Here is an 18,045-nt window from a genome sequence, read left to right on the forward strand (position 1 = left end):
TAACTGAGCGCGGGGTCTGGCGCCCAGCAGGAAAGTTTAAGTTGGGGTACGGGATCGTACATTGCCTTTAAAAGCTCTGGGGTCTCCCCAGTTTCTATCCCTGCACGTAAGAAAAGAAGTCATTCTCTTTGGTAGGCTTTTTTTTCTTTTAAGCGAACCTTTCTACAACCGCCGCGAACATACAGTTTTTGACCTATGAAGGATCCGTCAAATCTCGCGATACGAGCAGCTCGCGGGGACGCTGTCATGGCTGCTCCTATATATAACCACGGGGTTCTAACCTAAGGTGAGTGGAGGACAAGTATAGGTGGAATGGTTGGTGGTACTGCACTTTAAACTTACTGCTTTTTGGAGAAAGGTCTTAGGAGATGCCTGGGCATTAAGTTTAGGGAGGAGGATTAATACTGGGTGGCCCAGCTCCGGAGAGAACAGCTTCTGACGTTGGTTCTGAAATCTGGTGTGACTGGCTGGTTGTCTCTTCCACCCAGACGCAGGCCACATGCGAATGTCAGTTTAGTTTGCTGCTTTCTCTCCTGAGCCATTCTACCCGTTCAGGTCCCCATTCTCAATAGTCGGGGTTCGACTGTTGCTAAACCCTTATGTTAAAAAGTATCCATCAATGTTAAACCTTTAAGTTTCATTGAAGACATCTCCGAGGTAATGGTAACATAAAATCCGTTCTGCAAAGTGATCTTTGTGGGAACACGTTTCTACCAGAAATACACTTCTTTTTCTTTTTCTCTTTTTTAAACTCTCGTTTATACAACAACTCTTTCCAAAGTAACCTGGCTCCTTTAAAACTGTACACATTGTGGTAGAAGTGAAGGAAGCCCACATTGGAAAAAGTTTTACCGTTTTAATGTAAATCTTTAATGTCTCTATAGGTTCCCACTTTAGTCCCTATTAAATGCATTTTATTTCTTTAAATAAAAGTTTTTGTTTTAATTTTTATTTCTTTAATAAGCCCTTCCCCTACAGGAAAACAACAGCATGTGTTCTCTTTCACTAGTTGAAGCGACGTTTGTGTCATATCGACAACTCTAAAGCCATTTGAAAGTGTTTCGGTGGATAGCAAAATGAATAACAGAGCAGGTTCCTTTTTGTGGAACCTCAGACAATGCAGTTCTTTAGTACTAAGCAGAACTGCGAGGCTGTATCCTGTGGGATTTTGCAGACCAAAAAGTGTTTATTCGAACTGGAACCCAAGAAACCTTTTAAATAACTTCGATAATAGAATGCAATCATATATAAGATACCGCTTTCAGGATGCCTTGATTTCTAAATCAGGAGGTAATCACTTTCAAACAAAAGGCATAAGCACTCAAACAGTCCTTCCAGTTTACACACTACTTTGTCCTAGAAGACTATCCTTTGACTCAAAACAGTCTCGTGTCTCTGATAATGGATTGAAGAAAAACTTTCATCATGAAGCTTCCAATGACTATGTTCTCACCAAGGAAACAAAATCAACCCCTGTCAACTACAGAAAACTGTCTCAGGAGTGTAATTCCCTGAGTGATGTGTTAGATACATTTTCAAAAGCACCTACATTTCCTAGTAGTAACTATTTCTCAGCGATGTGGACAATTGCCAAAAGGATGTCTGTTGACCAGAGGCGCTTTGAAAAACAACTGATGTTTAACCACCCTGCGTTTACACAGCTGTGTGAACAAATGATGAGAGAAGCCAAGGTCATGTACTGTGACCACCTGCTGTTCAGTCTTCATGCTGTGGTGAAGCTTGGAATTCCTCAGAACACTCTTCTGGTACAGACTTTGCTGAGGGTGGTCCAGGTAAAATCAAAGGGAGACTTATACATCCTTTTACTTGGTTTGCCTATCTTGAAAGAATGAAGGGAAACAGATTTAGCCTCCTTGAAAGAGACTATTAGTGGAATGGTAGTTTCCTTTATATTTATTTCTGCATATATATGACTTAGAGACCATAACTAGGTCTTTCTTGCCTTTTGCTATAGAAATTTATGAAATCTTGTTCCATTTTTTTTTCTCTAGAGTTGAATGATAGTGAGTAACAAGCTAAAATGAGGAGAGATATAAAATATACAAGAAAAATTGAGTAGTTGAAGGAAGGAGACAAGGGATGAGAACTAATATTTATTGAGTACCTATACCTTTTACTTGTATAATCATATTTAATCCTTCAACAGCCCTAAAAAGATGTTACCTCAGGTTTGCAGATGAAGAAACACACAGTGATGTTAAGCAAGTTGGCTAAAAGTCACACAGCTAATGAATTCATTCATGCAGTAAACATTTGAGTGTCAACTATGTATCAGTTACTACACTTGTCACTAGGAATAAAAAGATTTAGAAGACATGATTCCTGCCCTTATAATCTAGGGGGAAGATAGCTGTTTTGTAGGCGATTACAAAACAACCAACATGCATTTAATGAGTCATACATTTGCTCTTTTATAGGCATTGTACTCAGCAGAGGGGAATATAATTGTGAACAAAACAATGGCTACATAGAACTTTCAGTGCAATGAAACAAAAATTTAGAGTCTTATGAGTGTGTATAATGGACTTTCAGCCTAGTCAGGAGAAGACCTCATCGTGGTAGAAGAGATGGGGAGAAGGATACAGGATTAGTGTTTGAGGCAGAGATAGATTTGAAAACCGAATTACCTCATGTAATTCCAGTATAGCCTTTTGAAATAAGCATTGTTGCTCTCATCTTACTAATGATTAGGAAATTTAGGCTTAGAGAGGTTAAATAACTTTCTCAGGGTCACATATCTATTAATGTTACTGTTTGTGGTACTTGATAAATATTCGCTGAGTGAATAAACAAACATCTACTCCATGGTAGAACTAGGATTCAAGCCCAGTAGGAGATGGTGTCTAAGCCGAATCCAAGGAATAAACAGCAGTTTGTGAGAAGCTGATAGCAAAGGGAGTGATTCAATCAGAGAAGACTTGTATGTTCATTCCAAACAAAAGTTTGGCAAGTTTGAGGAGCTGCAAGTAGTTCTGTATGGCTGAAGTACCAAATGTTAGGGTTGTGTGTTTGAGGGAGCGGGGAGGAAATTGTGTATGTGGTGGTCAAGGAGGAAGAGATAGTGGAAAGATATTAGGCTGGAAAAAAAGGATGAATCGTAAAGAGTCTTTTAAGCCTAGCTAATGAGTTTGGATTTATCCTATAGGCAATGAGGATCCACTTAAATATTTTAAGCAAAGGGTCAATGTGCTCAATTTTCCACTCACCGTATGAATGGAAAATGGTTTGGAAGAAAGTTGAAATTGGGTGGAAGAGCCACTTTTAGTTTCAGACAAGAGAGTCAGTATTCCGTTTGATGTCACTGAAACTACAGCAGATGTGATGAGGGAAGGATAGCTTATTAAAGTAATCATTTGCCTTTTAAAAGTGGACACCAGACTTCTAAACTCAATGATCATAATTAAGTAATTTTTTAAAAGATAGGAATTTCCTGGGGATAATCTGACGGAAATCCTATCCTACTATGGAATTCAAGAATTGGGTTTATAGGTATATGAGAATTTTTAACTTTTTACATTACTGTGATTTCCATATGTCCTCAACCAAGAACGTGCGTTGTGTGTCTGTGTGTGTGTGTGTGTGTGTGTGTGTGTGTGTGTGTGTGTGTATGTGTTTAAACCACAGAATATCCATGTTTATTTGGTAGACTGTGTTTCCTATACAGTTATTTTAAAGTGATTATAGTAAGTCATTTTACCTGGTCAGTGATGCTCTTATTAGATTTTGGACAGGTATTCATATCAGCATTCATATCTGTATTGGTTAGCAGTGGATATTTGGAATCAGAATATCTGTATGTATGATTGTGTCTCACTGACCTTTTGGAATGTTGTAAATACTTTTTAGCTAGAGATGAAAGGACAGTATGTCATCAATGAATTTACCCTACAAACATAGCCAAATGGCCTTTCCTAACAGTAGATATTGATGGTATGTTGTAAATTGTTATGAAAACACTCCCATGGAAATGAGATGTCTTTTGTTTTAATTCCAGCCTTATCCATTTCTTTTTTCTTTCTTTTCTTTTCTTTCTTTCTTTTTCTTGCAATTTAACTTATGAATTGTTTATTTCTGGAATTTTCCATTTAATATTTTCAGACCTTGGTTGACTATGGGTGACTAAAATCTCAGGAAGCAAAACCATAGATAAGGGGGACTACTGTACAATATTACGTAAAAGAGACAAAATGGCTCCCAGGCCCATATAACTCGGCTATAACCTAATTGAAAGTGTTAAAATATCTATTTTATTTCATTTTTTAATATTTTCTTAATTTTTTTTACATATTATTAAAAATTATTGGGGTGTCATTGATCAACACAATCCAGTAAGTTTCAAGTATACGATTCAACAGTATGTTGTACATATATTACATTGTGTGTTTATCACCCATAGTTAGATTTCTTTCTGTCACCACATATTTGACCCCCTTCTCCCCCTATCTATCACCTCCCTCCTACCTTCCCTCTGGTAACCACTAGTCCACTGTCCATGAGTCTCTGTTTGTCATGTTTATTGCATTTAGATCTATATCCCTCATATGTATGAGTGATACCATGTGGTTTTCAACTGTTTTCTATCTTAATTTCGCTTAGCATGCTTATCTCAAGATCCATCTGTGTTGTTGCAAATGGCAGTTATTTCTTCTCTTATCTGAGTAGTAGTCCATTGCGTATATGTACCACATCTTTATACAATCATCTATTGTAGGACACTTCGATTGCTTCCATGTCCTGGCCACTGTTAATAATGCTGCTGTGAACACTGGGGTGCATATAATTTTGGATAAATGTTTTCAGGTTTTTTGGGTAAATACCCAGAAGTGGGATTGATGTATCATATGGTAGTTCAATTCCTAGTTTTTTGAGGAACCTCCATAGTGGCTGTACCAATTTTCTCCCACCGGCAGTGTAGGTGGGTTCCTTTTTCTCTACATCCTTTCCAGCACTTGTAATTACTAATCTTGTTGATGATAGCCATTATAACAGGTGTGAGATGGTATCTCATTGCGGTTTTGATTTGCATTTCCCTAATAGCTAGCTATGTTGAGCATCTTTTCAAATATTTGTTGGCCATTTTTATGTCCTCTAGAGAGAAGTGTCTGTTCAGGTCCTCTGCCCATTTTTTGATTAGTTCCTTTGTTTTTTTGTTGTTATTGACTTTTATGAGTTCTTTGTATATTTTGGATATTAAGCCCTTATTGGAGGTGTTGCTTGCAAATATATTTTCCCATTCTGGTGGTTGTCTCTACCTTGTTGACAATTTCTTTTGCTGAGCAGAAGCTTTTTATTTTGATGTAGTTCCGTTCATTTATTTTAGTTTTTACTTCCCTTGCCTTTGAGGTAAAATTCATAAAATCCTCTTTAAATCCAAGGTCCTTGAGTTTAGCTTTTATGTTGTGTTCTATGTAATTTATTGTTTCAGTTCTTATATTTAGGTCCTTAATCCATTTGGAGTTAATTTTGGTGTGTGGTTTGCCTTTTTTGTCGAAAATTATTTGCCCATGTAAACGGGTTTACTTCCGGACTCTCAATTCTATTCCACTGTTTTTCTGTGTCTGTTTTCCTGCCAATACCATGCTGTTTTGATTATTGTAGTTTTGTAGTATAATTTGAAGTTGGACAGAGTGATGCCTCCAGCCTTGTTTTTTTTCTCAGGATGGCTTGGGCTATTTGGGATCTTTTGTGCTTCCATACAAATCTGATGATTTTTTGTTCTATTTCTTTAAAAAATGCCAATGGAATTTTAATGGGGATTGATTTAAATCTGTATGATGCTTTGGGTAATATGATCATTTTAACTGTTGATTCTTCCAGTCTAAGAGCACAGAATATCTTTCCATTTCTTTGTGTCTTCTTCAAAATTTTTTTAAATAATGTCTCATAGTTTTTATTGTATTGGTCCTTCACATGTTTCATTAGGTTTATTCCTAGGTATTTTATTCTTTTTGTTGCAATTGCAAAAGGGATTTTTTTTTTCCATTTCTTTTTCTGACAATTCATTATTAAAGTATAAGAATGCTGTGAATTTTTAAACATTGATTTTGATTCCTGAAACTTTACTGTATTTGTTTATTACTTCCGGTAGCGTGTTAGTAGAGTCTTTAGGGATTTCTGTATAGAGAATCATGTCATCCGCAAATAGTGACAGTTTGACTTCTTCATTTCCTATTTGGATACCTTTTACTTCTTTATCTTGCCTGATTACATGTGCTAGGACTCCAATATTATACTGAATAATAGTGGTGATAGTGGACAGCCTTGTCTTGTTCTTGATCTTAGAAAAAGGTTTTTAGCTTTTCACCATTAACTATAATGTTAGCCAAAGGTTTGTCATATATGGCCTTTATTCTGTTGAGGTACTTTTCTTCTATACTTATTAAGTGTTTTAATCATAAATGATGCTGTATATTGTCAAAGGCTTTTTCTGCATCTTTTGATATAATCATATGATTCTTATTCTTTATTTTGTTTATGTGGTGTATCACATTAATTGATTTGTGTTTGTTAAATCATCCCTGCGCCCCTAGGATGAAACCCACTTGATCATGGTGTATAATTTTTTTAGTGTGTTGTTGTATTTGATTCGTTAATATCTTATTTAGGATTTTTGCATCTGTGTTCATGAGAGATATTGGTCCGTAGTTTTCTTTTTGTGTTATCTTTACCAGGTTTTGGTATCGGGATGATGTTGGCCTCATAAACAGAAAGAGGTAGTCTTGCCTCCTCTTCAATTTTTTGGAAGAGTTTGAGAAGAATAGGTATTAAATCTTCTTTGAATGTTAGGTAGAATTCACTGGTGAAGACATCTGTTCCTGGATTTTTATTTTTTGGTAGATTTTTGATGATTGTTTCAATTTTCATACTGCTGATCAGTCTATTTAGATTTTCCAGTTCTTCATGATTCAGTCTAGGAAGGTTGTGTATTTCTAAAAACTTGTCCATTTCTTCTAGGTTATTAAATTTGGTGTTATATAATTTTTCATAGTATTCTTGTATGATCCTTTGTATTTCTGCGGTATCTGTCATAACTTTTCTTTCATTCCTGATTTTGTTTGTGTCCTTTCTCTTTTTTCTTTAGTGAGCCTAGCCAGGGGTTTGTCAATTTTATTAATCATCTTGAACCAGCTCTTTGTTGCATTTATTTTTTTCTGTTGTCTTTTTGTTCTCAGTTTCATTTAATTCTGCTCTAATTTTGATTATTTCTTTTCTTCTGCTGATTTTGGGCTTCACTTCTTTTTCTAGTTTTTTAAGATGTAATGTTATGTTGTTTATTTGGGCTCATTCTTGTTTTTTTGAGATAGGCCTGTAATGATATGAACTCTCCTCTTCTTACCACTTTTGCTGTGTCCCCAAAATTTTGGTATGTTGTATTTTCACACTCATTCTTTTCTTGTAACTCTTGATCTTTTTATTTCTTCTGTGACCCAGTCATTCTTCGGTAGCATATTGTTTAATCTCCATGTATTTGTGGCTCTTCCTGCTTTCTGGTTACAGTTGATCACAAGCTTCAAAGCATTATGATCAGAGAATATGGTTAATATGACTTCAGTTCTCTTATATTTGTTAAGGCTTGTTTTGTGTCCCAGCATGTGGTCAGTCCTGGAGAATATTTCATGTGCACTAAAGAAGAATGAATAATCAGCTCTTTTGGGATGAAAGGCTCTGTAAGTGTAGATTATGTCCAATAGTCTAATGTGTCATTGAAAGATGTTATTTCCTTATTGACAGTGGATATTTAGGTCTCCTGCTATGTTAGTGTTTTGGTCAGTTTCTCCTTATAGTTCTGTTAGTAATAGTTAGGGAGCCCCGAAATATGTAAAGCCTTATCCATTTCTTATCTGGTTCTGACTTGAGACTTTGTGCCTTGTTAGTCATGTAATTTTAGCAAAAGATTGTACCTCTTTCAGCCTAAGTTTCCTCAGATGTGAACACAAATACTTTTGTGAGGTGTGTAGACTAGTTGTGATTAGATTGTATAGCACTAGGTAAGCTGTGTTTTTACTATTCGTTTTCCAAATTATCTCCACTTTCATTTCTGGGAACTAAATTAGTACCCTAACCCAAAGGACCTGAAAGAAGGATCTTTCAGCCTGGGGCTCCCCTTGAGACCCAGATAATGGTGGTAAAAGGTAACAGCAGATGTGGATCAGAAGATTTACAGCAGGAGCTGCAGTTTGATATCCAAGAAAGAATATAGGGAAATTATAAGGACACAGTTATTGAAGTTTCTTTATGGGTAGGCAAATTGCCCTCTCTACCCCAGTAGCTTTTATATTACTGCACTTGTTGTCTTCACAATGACCTTGAGTCCTAAGAAGTGGTAAAAATGTTTGATAAAAGTTATTTCAGAAGCAGAGGAATATAATCAATATCAAATAGATTTTCAGTGGTAATGGTGAATGTAAAAAAAATTGATGCATAAAAGAGTGTGTGTTGGTTATTTGGAAAATTCACTACGTACAACAGTTTATTTCTTAAAGATGCTGTTTATTGAGTACTGACTCTGAATAAATTATTTAGTTGAGACTTAATCCATTAATTGGAAGCATCAGTTCAGTGGTTTCATGATCGATAGTATTTTTGTAATTATGTTTCAATAGGAACGTATCAATGAGTGTGATGAGAAATGTCTTTCAGTTTTGTCAACTGTTTTAGAGGCAATGGAGCCATGCAAGAATGTGGATGTTCTTCGAGCAGGATTGCGGTGAGAACTCTCTTATGCATTCTTCATGTGGCAATCTCTGTTTCTCTAATATCTTAAATCAAAAATCAAGATGAAAGCCGAACTGCTTTTTTTTTGGGTTGGGGGAGACTTTGATGTTAGTTATAGTCTTTAAAACCTTAATAAACTTAAAAGTCTAACTCTGGTCTACAGCCACGCCACCCTGAACAAGCCCGATCCCATCTGATCTCGGAAGCTAAGCAGGGTCGGGCCTGGTTAGTACTTGGATGGGAGACCAGGTACTAGGCGTAAAAAATAAAAAATAAGGGATTGTAAGCTGACAAGGTCTTTGCAGTCTGTGAGGTCAACCAAGGATTGCTTCACCTAAAAAAAATAATTGAAAAAAAAATTCTAACTCTGGGTCAGGTAAAGGTGGGAATAATACTCTAGTTTAGAGTCCACCATAAAAAAAGAAAAGCTACAGGTAACATCGAAATCCGAATTTAAAATATAGTACTAATGTGGGCTGGAGAGAATTGAAAGGCTTTCATTTTTAATGGTTATTTGGGCACTATGTAGCCGTCACATGACAGTGGCCTGGCTTGAAAAGGAGTTTGATTATTCTGATTTATAAAATTGATGCAACTGATATAATGTCATACATCAGTGTGGATAATATTAAATCCTTTTTTCATTAACTATGCATTGGGATATCTTACTATAGTCTGATGTGATTTGTTCATTCATACAGGTAGCAGAATAATGTGAGAGGAAATAGTGCTAAACTGGTCCAGGATCTTTCACTAACTACTTAACCTGTCTTGGGTGGGTAGATCATTTCTATGGGCTTCATATTTCTTGCCTAGAAGTAGGAGCTGGACCAAATGACTTTTAAGATTTCTCTTCTGGTTTTAAAATTCTAGGATTGTGATATTTATTGTGTTTGATGACAGGATAATAGTTGATCAACAAATTTGGAAAATAGAACATGTCTTCACCTTGCAAACTGTGATGAAATGTATTGGAAAAGATGCACCTATTGCTCTTAAAAAGAAACTGGAGGTAAACACTTTCTGAGTATCTTCTAGTGGGTGAGATTTGAAAAATTATTTCTTGTGACCTGCTATCACTTCCTAAAGTCAATTTTTTAGGAGGACATTGTTGTGCTTTTGGGTTTAACTTTGCTAAAGTAAAATAAAAGTAGACTTATGTTTATCTATATATATAAAAATATGTATATTTAATCTATATATCTGTTGGAGTCACTTTGCTCATACTTTATCCTTTTTATTTATAGATTTAATTTATTTTGCCACAAATGATAAATTCAATCTCATGTTTCTTCAGATGAAAGCCTTGAGGGAATTAGACAGATTTTCTCTTTTGAATAGCCAGCGCATGTTTGGGGCTCTAGCCACCATGAATCATCGTTCTGTTACACTTCTTAATGAATGCAGTAAGGTGATCATAGGTAAGGATAATTTTTCTTTCATGATTTTTAGGATCTGACCTACTGGTCCACACTATATTTGGTTTGTTTTAAGGACTTGGCTATTACCATATCAAAAATATCTGATGGTTTGGTTAGATCTAAATTTTATTTTTGTAGTTTTTTTCTTTTCTTTCTTTCTTTTTTTTTTTTTTTTTTACAAAATACAGTGCTTTTTTTTTAAGAAACAAAAGTATTGAGTATAAAATATCTTGGATCTTACATTCAAAACCATCTGGTAATGTTTGTTTTTTTCATTCATTCTTAAAGGTAATATTCATGGGTGTCCTTTTAAAATATTGATCAACATACTGCAGTCTTGCAAAGATCTCCAATACCGTAATTTAGATCTTTTTAAGGGAATAGCAGATTATGTGGCTACCACTTTTGACATCTGGAAGTTGAAACAAGTAAGTCTGTTAATGGTTTCGAATAAGCCTCAGAAACTTTTAAGAGCATATTAATTCATTTAGCGTTCTAAGTATTTCTCTATCAGCTTTATAGCATTTAAAATATCAAAATATTCTAATGCTAAATTGACTTTCGAAAAATTAGGTCCTTATCATTTCTCTTTTGAAATTACCTATTTATTTCTATTCAATCTTTCTATCTGAGATAAAAATTATATTGTCCAATGTTTGCTCTTCTATTTGTTTTTCAAAAGGTTTTATGATGCTTTAGATTAGGATTATTTCTGTCTTTCTAGTTTTTTTGGTTAGATTTAGTATAATAAATATGGGTGATGTGACAGACTTATGCTTTTTGAAGAATAAAATGTCATTACTTAATGATCATGTCTATTTTCTATTTATGGAAAGTTTGCTTGTTTTCTTCAGAGTACGAGTCTTTAAGTTCAGGGACTGCATTAGTTATATAAACCTGAGTGAAGCACCTGGTAAAAACTTCTTTTTGCACTTAAGCAGTAATAACTGTTAGATCACTAGGTTCACTGTACTTTGGAGAGTGAGATGAATATTGAGTTTGCCATGGAAATTGATTTTGGAAAGAGAAATACTAATCATGAGAAAGACCAAGACGGAAATGAGAAGTTAACTGGAAATTTTAATTTAATCATATTTTTTCATCTCTGTTCTCATTTACAGCAATTCATATTGACCATAGAAATTTTGAGTTATCTCTTATATGTTAGAATCTACAAAGTATCTAGGTTTGGAAGGAAGAACAGTTCAAAATTGAGTTGGTAATTTTTAAAAACTTCAGATAAGGCATATTTAAAGTAGTTTTCAGATATGTTGTATGAAAAGCCTATAGAAAAGGCTTTATTTTTAAATGAAATGGAAACATGGAAAATGTTATACCCTGGTTCTCTGCTTATAAAAAGAGATTGCTTATTAACTTAATAACTGATTCAAAAATTACGGAAACAGAATTTGTGAGGGAAAGATAATTTTTCCTTTTTTAGGGAATAGTCTCTTAATCAGGACAGTTCTATTGCTGTTTAAATTTTTTGAGATCTAAAAAAATTACTACTAGAATACTATAACTATTAAAAAGTTTTTAATTCACTCTTTTTTTAAGGTTCTTTTTCTCCTCATTTTATTTGAAAACCTTGGCTTTCGACATAGTGGTTTGATGGACTTGTTTATGAAGAAAGTAGTAGATGAACCTGGCTTCCTAAACATGAAAAGCACTGTTTCTATTCTTCACGTGTATTCTTCTCTCAATCACCTCCACGAGTGCCAGCCCCGAGAGTATGTACTTGTTCTTTTTTTACTTTTTTATTGCCACATAACATACTATGGAAAGGATTACAAATCGTCATAAGGCCAACAAATTATTACGTGAACACATCTATCACCATCATAAATAAATAAAACATAGTATTATTTATAGATATAATTAGAAATTAAGCAGTATTAAGTTTTGCAGAATTTTCTTTTATTTTTGCTGTTCATTGTCTTGCTTGTTTTTTTTTTGTTTTGTTTTGTTTTGTTTTTCCTGATTTGTTAATTCAGCATAGGAGTGTTCATTTCAAACTCTCTCAGCTTGTTCCCTCAGTTCCTGAGTTCATTGTTTGTTTTGGTCCCAAACTACTGCTTTCTATTCTTTTCATTTTCAACCACAACCATGCACTTCTATTACTAAATGCAGAAATTCTTCAAACATGCCAGCCTCTTTCATACCTCTGCTTTCTATCCACAACATCTTTCCTTCCTCTAGATCTGTTAGGGTTCATTAAAAATCAGAAACACATATAAAATATAATTTGTTAGGAGAGTGATTAAAAACACAGACTTTGGAGACATCTTGCTTAGTTTAGGTTTGAATCCCAGCTCTGCCATTCATTTGCTACTTTGGCAAGTTACTTATCTCTGCCTCAATCTCTCCACCTGTTAAAATGGGGATAAGAAGTAAAAGTTATTTCTAATCACATTGGGTTGTTATGGAGATTAAACGAGTTAACCTACGTCAGCTTCTTACAACAAGAGATAAGATTTTCTTATCTCCTTCTTTGGACTTCTTAAAGCCATTGGTTCTGTGGCACCTCACCAGCTCTACCATGACCTTTTCTTTATATTTGAAAACTGATTTTTCTTTGTCGCCCTGAAGGTTCCTAGAGGTGATGGCCAGTGCTCTGACTGGTTATCTTCACCACATCTCTTCTGAAAACCTATTGAATGCTGTGTGTTCATTTTGCTTGATGAATCATTTTCCTCTGGCCCCTATCAATCAGCTTCTTCAAAAGGACATCATCAATGAGCTACTGATATCAGGTAGGGTATCAGTGCATAATGGTGACTGAAATAGGGCAGTACCACTGGCTACCTTGCGTTTCTGAATGGGGTCTTAATTGGATTAGTGTTAGAACATGCAGAATGCTACTGAGGAAAGGACTGATAATGGTGAAGTCGAAGGTCAGTGCTTCGAACCAGCAAACCTGGGGAGCCTCCTTTAATGACAGGTCCTAAATAGAGAAAGCAGGAACGAGAAACACCCCATCATCGTTCGTTTTATTTACACTTTATGCTCCTGTACAAAGGCTAAATGCTCACGTCATTCTTTATGCCTTGATCAGAGGTGTTTGTACTTCTTGATCCTTACTTGTGATATCTGAAGCCAAGGTAAGTCAACTTTTGCAACTATAAATACTTTGTCACTCATGGCCTGTAAGGAGCGCACAGCCTGTTAGATCAGGAAACCAAATAGTTACCAAAGTAGTGAACTTATTTACTCTAGAAACCAAATTAATTGTTGACTTTTGGTCTTTAATATCAAACCAGGAAAAGCAGTATCAGGCTAAGTGTACAAAATTTGATGATGTAAGAATAGTTTAAATTCTTTTTAAAACAACATTACGAAATTCTAAAGTTGAATTAAAAAGAAGGCACACCATGTGCTGATTTTTCAAGCAATCTAATGTGGGAGAAACAGCTTGAAACCCAGGAGGCCTGGATTCCAGTCCCAGTCTTGCCTTTAGTTAATCATGAGGCATCTTAACATTCCTGGGCATTTCCTCATCTCTTCAGATAAAGAATTTAGACTAAATGACGTTGAAAGATATTTTAAAACTTAAAACATTACCAAGTCCAGGGTATTGATCTAGATACTGTGGAACTAAGGAGACAGAGAGATTCCTCCTGATAAACAAATAATCAGAAATATAAGTACATGAATACAATTTCTTAAATATGGCATTAATATTTTTTCTTAACTTCCTATTTTCTTTTTTATTAGGCGACATGGAGAGGAACGTTCACAAGCTTCATATTTTGACAACCTGTCTAAAGCTTGATGATGTTCCCTATCGCAAGGCCATAGACCTACCACTGCCACTGCCGCCATCCACACCATTACATCCAAATGCAAAGGTCGCTGAGGCACTCCGTAGCCTTCTGGGAGAAGGGTACTTCTCAGAAAATGTACAGTTGCCACATAATTATCATATTGGTATGGAACTTGATATGATTTTCCTCTATTCTATTTTATTTATTTTATTTATTTATTTTTTTCTGACAAAAGGTTAGGAGCTTACCATGGCATTTCAGTGTCATGCAGAACTGGCTCTGGAGCTGGGCTGCTTGGGTGTGGGTTCTCACTCTGCTGCTGACGCACGCTGTGACTTTAGGACTTAGCAGCCTCCCTTTCCTTGTGTGAGAAATGGCAATAGTAGCCGTTCCCATTTCATAGAGTTTGTGTGATGAGTAAATGAGATTGTACATGTAAAATTCAGACCAGTATCTGGCATATGGTAAGCTCAGTATATTTTAGCTGCTGCCAGAGTCATTACTGGTGGTAGTGGTATATGTTTTGAGAGAGAAAATCACTTGGTGCGATGTTTGAAAAATTAATATCAATTCTTTTCTTCCAGATTTTGAATTCAAAATGGATACTAATAGGAGTCAAGTGCTTCCACTTTCTGATGTGGATGTGGTAACTTCTGCTTCAGATATTCAAAGGTTGCTTACATATATTTATTCGCTGAGCTTTCTTAATTTAAATCTTAATTCTCAGAGATTTCCTATTAAATAGCAGTAACAATATTAAGACCTTATATTTGTATGGAGCTTGTAATGCACCAAGAGACTTCTCATCCAATAATCTACTTCTTAGTTGTAAGTGTGGGCACCGTGGTTGAAGATAGCGGATGGCAGTTGGGCCATTTAATGAAATAGGCAGTTTTTAAAAGTTATGTTTTACAGTAAACAGTTTAAGAAAAATTGAAACTATAATAATTGAAACTATCAGTCCAATGACAAGATAATGTAACAGTGACCATAACGAATTAAGGCTTCTACCAAAATCAAATACCCAATACATACTTTGCTCTACCACTGAGACCACTGTAAAGGTAGGGAAACTTTAGCTTTTCAGGTAAACTGCATTGTATCTTGATCAAACAGTATTGAAGTTAATCATAAGTCGTTTCCTTGGCCCACACACTACAAATAGGGTGTCTCTGGGAGATATATGCTGCTACACCCTAGAGGATGTCCTGCCTTTTAAGTAGATGCATCAGATTGTGTTGCACACACTCCGTGTCCAGTCAGCCTTTCCGGAAAGGCTCTTCTCTGCCTGTGGGGCACACAAGGATGAGTCAGACATGGATCCTGACCCCCAGGAACTTATCTTCCCTGTTGCTTTATAGGACATGCTCATAAATAACGTTGGAGAGTGGTACTGAAAAAAATCTTTTGGGATTCAAACTCTTACCTGCCCATTCCTCTCTAGTCACGTAGAACTATAACTTTTCCCCTTTCTTAATCCATCCAGCTTGTTCCTTGGCCATCTTTTTCAACTGCTGTCTTCCCTATACATGTTGCCCAGCTCCCCTCAAAAAAGGCTTTCTCTTTGACCTCATTGAAGATCATTTTTCTTTTTCAGTTACTCCACTATTCTGGCATAATAATATAACATAGTGGTTCTCAACCTAAATTACTGAGAAGTAAGGAATTTGAGCATTCCTTTAAAAATATAAAATTCCTCTAACATTATCTCAGGTAACAGCCAGTGTATAACAAAGACAATAAGGATGCAAATGTCTCCCTCCACCCCCGCCCCCGCACTGAACTTAATCTTTCCAAAGGCCAAGAACAATGAAAAAAACAAATTACAGATTTCACATATTTGTTACACATATAGATTTTATCTTTTGAACAGTTTCGCCTTTCTTTTAGTATTTTCTTCTTTGCATTTGGTCTCCCAATTCTGGGATTTAAATGCTCGGAGACATTATGTACAAGAAGAGCATTAACCGTTTAGTGCTAGCTACATCAATACTACTAGTAGCGTAAATAATTACATTTAGATCAAAGATTAGAATTGCATAGGAAAAACCTTAAAACCTTTCATATCTAATATTTTTCTTCATTGAGAATGTAGCCATTCTTAAAGATGGTTTAGAGATGACTGTGTAAAGCATTATTATAAGCTTTTGGTTACTGAAGCAGCCTTCACATATCAGAATAACTACAGAGGCCAAGAAGCAAGAGGAGAATGAGTGGTACAGTAGGGAGTGGTGAGGACTGAGGTTAGTGGAGAGCTCAACTTTGCACTCTCCAAAGAGCAGGAAGACAGCAAGATAGTAAATAGTTATCTCATTAACTAGTCTTATATTGTATATTTTTGCTTTCAGAATAGCCATACTGTGTGTTCCTAGATCTAATTACTGTTTGGATTCAAATCACCCCAGAGGATTCCTTGCTATGAAAATGCGGCATTTGAAAGTAATGGGTTTTCATGTGATCTTGGTAAGAAAAATGTGCAAATGAAATACTCTTCAGTTACTAATGTCCATTCTGCCAAGAATGTTATGGTTAAAGTTGGTTACTAGGACCCTAGAGGACTTGTCAGCAATATTGGAATAAGTGTTTTAGTTATTTTCTTTGAAAAAAGGACATTTCCAGTACATGATTGACTTCTGCTCAGCTGATTACAATCATTTCCTAGGGTTTTATAAATGCTACATTTGGTCAGCTTTAATCCTTTTTGTTAAAAAAAAATATATAAGTAATATATTTTCTTATTTAAGACACATGAAAGCATATTCAATTTCCAGGTTATCATGAACAAGTGAAGAAAAGATGTTAATTAAAGCTTTGTTTTCATGGGCCAGTGTGAGGCTGTCATAGGATGTTTGTCACCAGAAAGAGCTAAATGGTTTTGTAAGAGGATGGTTCTTCCTCTTCTCTCTTATGCTTCATTTTGATTCTGAGCATCACAGCTTTTCTTGAACAGCCTCTCCAGATGTCTCTGTGTGGAGCAAAAACTTTATGAATAAATTTTTATTTATGTTAATGTTGGGATCTATCTAAATGCCACTTATTTGGTCCTGAGCATAATGTGAAATGTAAACATTTGAATCTTCATTATGGTATGTTAGTATCCAAAAATGGATTATGCATGGATACTGAGGTGAAGATGGCCCATTTCTCTTAATGGGCTACTGTTTAAGACTTCTTTTTTTCATATTGGCTATTATATATGTTCTTGGGAAGATTATCCCAAGAAAGGAAAGAATTTTTGTACCCTTTAGAAGACCTTTAAAGTTTTTACAATTTTCAGTGTTAAGAGCTTTCTTCAACCCTAGCACATAATCTTACTAAGCCTTTAACATATGAGTAATTATAAGATAACATTTGCCTTTAAAAAGTAGTCAGCTTGATGTTACTTTAATATGCTTGGATCTCAAAACTAGCTTTTATTTTATGTGTCACGTGTTCTTGCAACCTGGTCATTTTCCTTTTTCTTTGGTAAGGTCAATAATTGGAAGATGGAAAAGCTAGAGATGAAGGATGCAGTCGCATATTTGAAGTCTGAAATCTATTCAAGTGAAGACCCTCCTGCTTCTGATGTTAATTTTCAAAGCACATGTTAAAGTAAAAAGCAACTTTTTCATATTAGGAGACATAAATTTGTAAAAATAATTTAATAAAGACTACAATTCAGTTGTCAATAGAGTTCAGCTGACTTTTTGAAAAGGTTAGTGCTAAAAGGAAGTTTAGCAGTAATTTAATCCACCTCCCTCATTTATGTATGAGGAAGTTAAAGCTCAAAGAATTGGATTTTCCTGGAGTCTCAGGCACATCACTTGGTTCCCACATCATTTCATCCTCTATTGCTCTTTAGCTTGTGTCTCAAGAAATTTGGATGTTGGTTCCAGATTGGACATCACCCAGTTTTATATGTGTGGCCAAATGATTTATTCCTTATAAACTTCAGAGCAAGAGTTGAAAATATTCTGTTATTAAATTAAGATTCATCTCCAAATCTTAAGTGTGTATCTGTTTCTTCTAGTGGCTATTTATGACTCATATTCAAAGGATTGGACAGATTTGTGAATACTTGTAACTACCTTTTGGGGAAGCAGTTTTACTGAATTTGTACCAATTGTCATGGCAGATAAAAAGGC

General features: G+C 35.3%; 1 protein-coding gene across 2 annotated transcripts; it reads left to right on the forward strand.

Annotated features, from left to right (window-relative positions):
- The first annotated feature begins 23 nt into the window (after nt 1–23).
- On the forward strand, nt 24–17,903 carry FASTKD2 (FAST kinase domains 2). Of its 2 annotated transcripts, none has more exons than XM_006921386.3 (12): nt 24–286; nt 965–1,793; nt 8,625–8,728; nt 9,640–9,748; nt 10,034–10,157; nt 10,446–10,585; nt 11,715–11,887; nt 12,747–12,910; nt 13,872–14,084; nt 14,506–14,593; nt 16,270–16,384; nt 17,392–17,903. In XM_006921386.3, exons 2-12 carry the CDS (start codon nt 1,077–1,079, stop codon nt 17,509–17,511), a joined length of 2,067 nt encoding a protein of 688 aa, XP_006921448.1. In that variant the 5' UTR covers nt 24–286; nt 965–1,076; the 3' UTR covers nt 17,512–17,903. The 2 variants fall into 2 exon arrangements, with proteins under 2 accessions (XP_006921448.1, XP_015452253.1); XM_015596767.2 differs by having other exon boundaries at nt 1,010–1,793.
- Nucleotides 17,904–18,045: the final 142 nt, after the last annotated feature.

Source organism: Pteropus alecto, unplaced genomic scaffold, assembly GCF_000325575.1.
Source record: "Pteropus alecto unplaced genomic scaffold, ASM32557v1 scaffold3, whole genome shotgun sequence".
NCBI lineage: Eukaryota > Metazoa > Chordata > Mammalia > Chiroptera > Pteropodidae > Pteropus > Pteropus alecto.

Excerpts from the sequence above, each read along its gene's own strand:
- FASTKD2 (XM_006921386.3), top strand. The coding sequence starts at position 1,077 with ATGAATAACAGAGCAGGTTCCTTTTTGTGGAACCTCAGACAATGCAGT. Across the intron at positions 12,911-13,871 it reads CAATGAGCTACTGATATCAG|GCGACATGGAGAGGAACGTT; the intron begins GTAGGGTATCAG and ends CTTTTTTATTAG. Across the intron at positions 16,385-17,391 it reads TGGGTTTTCATGTGATCTTG|GTCAATAATTGGAAGATGGA; the intron begins GTAAGAAAAATG and ends TTCTTTGGTAAG.